This window comes from Schistocerca americana, chromosome 8, assembly GCF_021461395.2.
Source record: "Schistocerca americana isolate TAMUIC-IGC-003095 chromosome 8, iqSchAmer2.1, whole genome shotgun sequence".
NCBI classification, from domain to species: Eukaryota; Metazoa; Arthropoda; class Insecta; order Orthoptera; family Acrididae; genus Schistocerca; species Schistocerca americana.
The window spans coordinates 453,491,575-453,496,027 of NC_060126.1; the positions used below are offsets into that span (position 1 = coordinate 453,491,575).

The 4,453-nt window shown below is 39.7% G+C and overlaps 1 protein-coding gene across 1 annotated transcript; it reads right to left on the bottom strand.

The window, feature by feature from the left end:
• Positions 1-2,785: 2,785 nt before the first annotated feature.
• LOC124546010 (calsequestrin-2-like) lies at positions 2,786-3,445 on the bottom strand. The gene is made up of 2 exons (XM_047124981.1): positions 3,407-3,445; positions 2,786-3,308 (listed from the first exon to the last, which is right to left on the bottom strand). The coding sequence occupies exons 1-2, from the start codon at positions 3,435-3,437 to the stop codon at positions 3,112-3,114; spliced, it is 228 nt and encodes a 75-aa protein (XP_046980937.1). The 5' UTR covers positions 3,438-3,445; the 3' UTR covers positions 2,786-3,111.
• Between the last annotated feature and the right edge of the window lie 1,008 nt (positions 3,446-4,453).

The window sequence follows — 4,453 nt, forward strand, 5'->3', positions numbered from 1 at the left end:
TGTGATGATGGTGAAGGATCATATTTTGAAGAATTTTATTCCACTGTACTTAAATGTCCAATAAATTCGTAGTTCTGAGTAATAAGATTATTATTATCAATACATTAGTTTTAAAGCTAATTATGAAATTTTTAAATAAATATAAGCTTATACAATAAAATACTAGAATTTCCTAAACTATTGATAATAATGACAATTTTATATATGTGTAAGATTATTATATTTTAGGAATCTTCTAGTATTTTATTGTGTAAGCTTATATTTGTTTAAAAATTTCATAATTAGCTTTAAAACTAGTGCTCTACACTGCCTGCCAGAAAGGTCAAAGACCAGATGACATGTCAAATGTCACTGTAACTCTCTTGTAGGAGGTTGGGGTAAAACGTGATTTTTCCAGCCCCTGCTGTACACGCTGCCTGCTCAACATGTGTGTTTTGTGAAAATAGTATCAGTCGCCAAGACTCACCGGAGGAGAAACACCCCTCTGAAGATGTCCAGCGAAGGACTGGACGAAACGTTAGGAGCTGAAGAGTTTCATGGACCACGACCTTACATCCCGCAAGGTTTACCAGAAGATACTTATCATTATTATTTTCAAGACAGTCTAAAGGTCAGGTCCAAGAAATGTAGGCTGCCTTGCACAACAGTAGTCCTGCTTTGCAGGGGCTACCCTTTAAGAAGTGCAGTACATGTGCGAGAGTGAGATGAGTAGAGGACGAGGCAGACAGTTGGGTAGGAGGGGATAGGTAAGGAGAGAGTGGTGCAGAAGAGGATGGACAGAGGTATGGACAGAGAGGAAGGTAGGAGAGGAGGGACAGAAAGAGAGAGAGGGGGAGGTGGAGATGGACAAAAAGAGAGGAGGAGGAGGAGGAGAAGAAAGAGAGAGGGGAAGGCAAGAGATGGACAGTTCCTGGGGAGAAGGATATGGCGAAAGAAGAGGGGGAGGGGAAGATGGGCAGAGAGGGGATTGAGGAGAAGCTGGACAGTTGGGGCAAGAGTCAATGGACAGAGAGAGGGGGAGGATTATGTGGACAAGATGAGGAAGGAGAAGGAGGTAGTCAGAGAGAGAAGGCAAGGGAATCATCAAAGGGAAGGGGATCAGAATGTTCTAGGAAGGGAAGTAAGAAATGTGCATCAAACACGTGTGTGGGAAAAGGTGTGTGAGTGTGTGTATGTGTGTGTGTGTGTGTGTGTGTGTGTGTGTGTGTGTGTGGATTTTCGGATCTCCTCTCAAAGCTCTAGATCAGTTTCAACATAACCAGAAAATGCTGGTCTCGTGAGTATCATCACTCTGTGGAAATAGTATGGCTGTACATGATCGATCTGCTTTGCAAGGCAGCCTAGTGGTAAAAACTGGTTTTCTAGCCCCTGACTTGCAGACTGCATGGCATAACAGGTGTGTCATGAGTTTGGCCTGTTATAGTCTGTCTGTAAACTGAAGAGCGAGCGAGCGAGTCCCCACTCTGCCTACCCTGCTACGTCACAGGGCGCTTCTACAGGCTGTTTCACAACGTAGTACCGGCCCTGCGGCGGTGCGCGCTTCATATCTGTGGCGACGCCGCGTACAGATACGTCCCGGCTGTGTTTATTTTTAGACAAATGCATTAAGAGTATAAGGAAAACAAAAGACGATAGCTTCTTCGAAACAAAACATTATAGAGTAAATAATATTAACATAAGAACGGAAGTCAGTATTCTACTACAAACATAGAACCGAATGCCTCTTCATGTGAATGTATGTTCCTCTATTCGTAAGACGAACCAGATATAGTGCAATCAACCTGTAGAATTTAAGGCTTGTTCTTACTAAAATGTAGAAGTCTTCTTTAAAGGGTCTGCATTGGAACTTAACAATTCTTGCAACACGAAGAGTGTTTAAAAAGTAAGCAGAAATTTATAATTCCGTGTTTTGTATTAGTTCGGTTTGCACTGCTTTTTTTGCCACTCTCTTCGTAAACATGTCTGAAAAGTATCTGTGCAATGTTTTGCATATTGGGTATTTACCCAGTTCTCAGTTGTCAAATGGTTCAAATGGATCTGAGCACTATGGGACTCAACATCTTAGGTCGTAAGTCCCCTAGAACTTAGAACCACTTAAACCTAACTAACCTAAGGACATCACACACACCCATGCCCGACACAGGATTCGAACCTGCGACCGTAGCAGTCCCGCGGTTCCGAACTGCAGCGCCAGAACCGCTAGACCACCGCGGCCGGCTCTCAGTTGTCAAAAAAGTTATATGTGTTTTGGTAGCATCAACTATTATTTGTTTTGTATAAAAATAGATTAGAGAATCTGTACTAAATTTTATTATAAGAATGGAATAAAGTGTATCAAATTTTTAGGAATGTTAAATATTGCTTTTGGTGAGTCTCTTATGAGTAAACCCAGAACACACAAGTGGTATAAACATTTCAAAGCAGGCCTTAAAGGACAGCAGTTTTACAAGAATGGGTGAGATTAAAAATGCAGTCAAAAAGCCTATGAACTATCCCGAGGAAATAATTCCTAAAGTGTTTTGGGAATTGGAAAAAGCACTGGCATAAGTGTATAGCATGTACTGGGGAATATTTTGAATAGGATAACATTGTTGTAGATTAACAAGTAAAGTTCTTACCAAAAAATAAAAATTAATATGTGAACGCACCTTGTATGTCAAGCTTTTTACATAGAAGTCCAGAATCGGTATACGTGTCTCGAAAGAAATTTCAGTAGTGTTTAGATTAGCTATTGCACACATGTTTTAAGCAATATTCCTTAGAATCATGTGAATAGTAACCGAGATAGAGTTTTAGTGACAGAGTATATTCAAATGCTGCTGTTCTCTAGGCATTAAATGTATTACGTGATTGAATCACGTTCTGCTAGCGAAACGTTAATTGATTTTACCATGAAGCTCTCAAGTTATTCCTGGTTTTGTACAACAAGTGATAATGGTATTTATTGCTTTGGACAACATTTGACTGTATTTATCTTGGAAAATCTTTTACTACCATGTACTACATTTCTACCAAAAGAAATTTCATAGTGTATGAGCAGAGTCAGGCTTGAAAGAACACACAACATATTTTTCAAAAAAATATTCATTGCCTGTTTACATACATCGTATTTTAGAGGTCATCATCAACATTGTCACTATCATTACTGTCGTCGTCGTCGTCGTCCTCGTCGTCATCACTTTCTAAATTAATAACTATAGCGTCTATTATGTCTTCCATAACCCCATCCTTAACCCAATATTCTCTTTCAAGTTTCTCCACATGGAGGCAGTATGCACTCCAGTCATCTTGACTTATCGTTTCAAAACCTGTAACAATTGGGACAAGTTTTTGTATACGCTCTCTTTCGGTTACGGCAAAATTTAGTTCGGAATAAAACATGGAAGCTCAGAAAATGTCTACATACCTTCTTTCACCAACTGCAGCAACTTCGTCATGCAAATATCTCCAAGAATATTTCTTCCTCTGACGAAATTCTTGAGCTTTGCCCACGCCATTTCAATTGGATTTAAGTCACAGTTGTATGGTGGAAGTCGCAGCACAGTGTGTCCATGGGCTTCAAGTATTTTATTAATTTCAAATACTTTGTCTTCCGGCTTATGTTGTTTAATTAAATCAAATAATTTTGTTTTTGTCATTGTCAACTAAGCTTCCACCTTACTTTTTAATAACCATTCAATCATTTCGCTTTTATTCGAGGACCTAGTTGGAGCTTTGTTGTGTTCCTTGTTGTGATATGAAGCGTTGTCCATAACAATAACACAGTTCGGTGGCAGATACGGAATCACTTTATTCGATATCCAATTAGAAAAATTTTCGTAGTTCATTTGCCCATGGTAGTCTCCTGTTGCACAACCCGCTTTATAAACCAACTGTGCGTTGGTTAAGAACCCATCTTTTGATCCAATATTCACCACTATAATCCTATTGCTTCCGCTAACATTGTCCATAATGCCCTCAACGCCAGGGCCCTGCCAACATTTTCTGTAAGTAATGTTATTGTCCACCCAAGTTTCATCAATATAAAAGAATTTTCTGCCTAGCTCCCTTAATTTCCTCACTTGGATCAGATACTTACATCGCCAGTCAATTATATCCGTTCTTTCTACGAGAATCTTTCGTTTACTTACAGATCTTTTCCAGGTAAATCCCATTTCACGCAATGTCTTGTGTAAAACATCTTTCTGCCAAGGAAAATGTATTTTTTGTTTCACGGCATTAAGCAATTTCCGTAATGTCGGCACTATTTTTTGGTTTATGTAAAAGTCCTCCATCGTTTGTCGAATGACTGATTTTGTGAAACTGTCTATGACGATGGGTTTCCTCCCTAAATTATCAGTTTTCCTTCGCGGCGATTCCAGTAAACCATGCGGCTTGTTTTCACGTTCCTTCCTTATGCGTCCTATAGTGGCGAGGCTGACGTTTGCATAAACTGCAGCCCTTTGATTGGGGC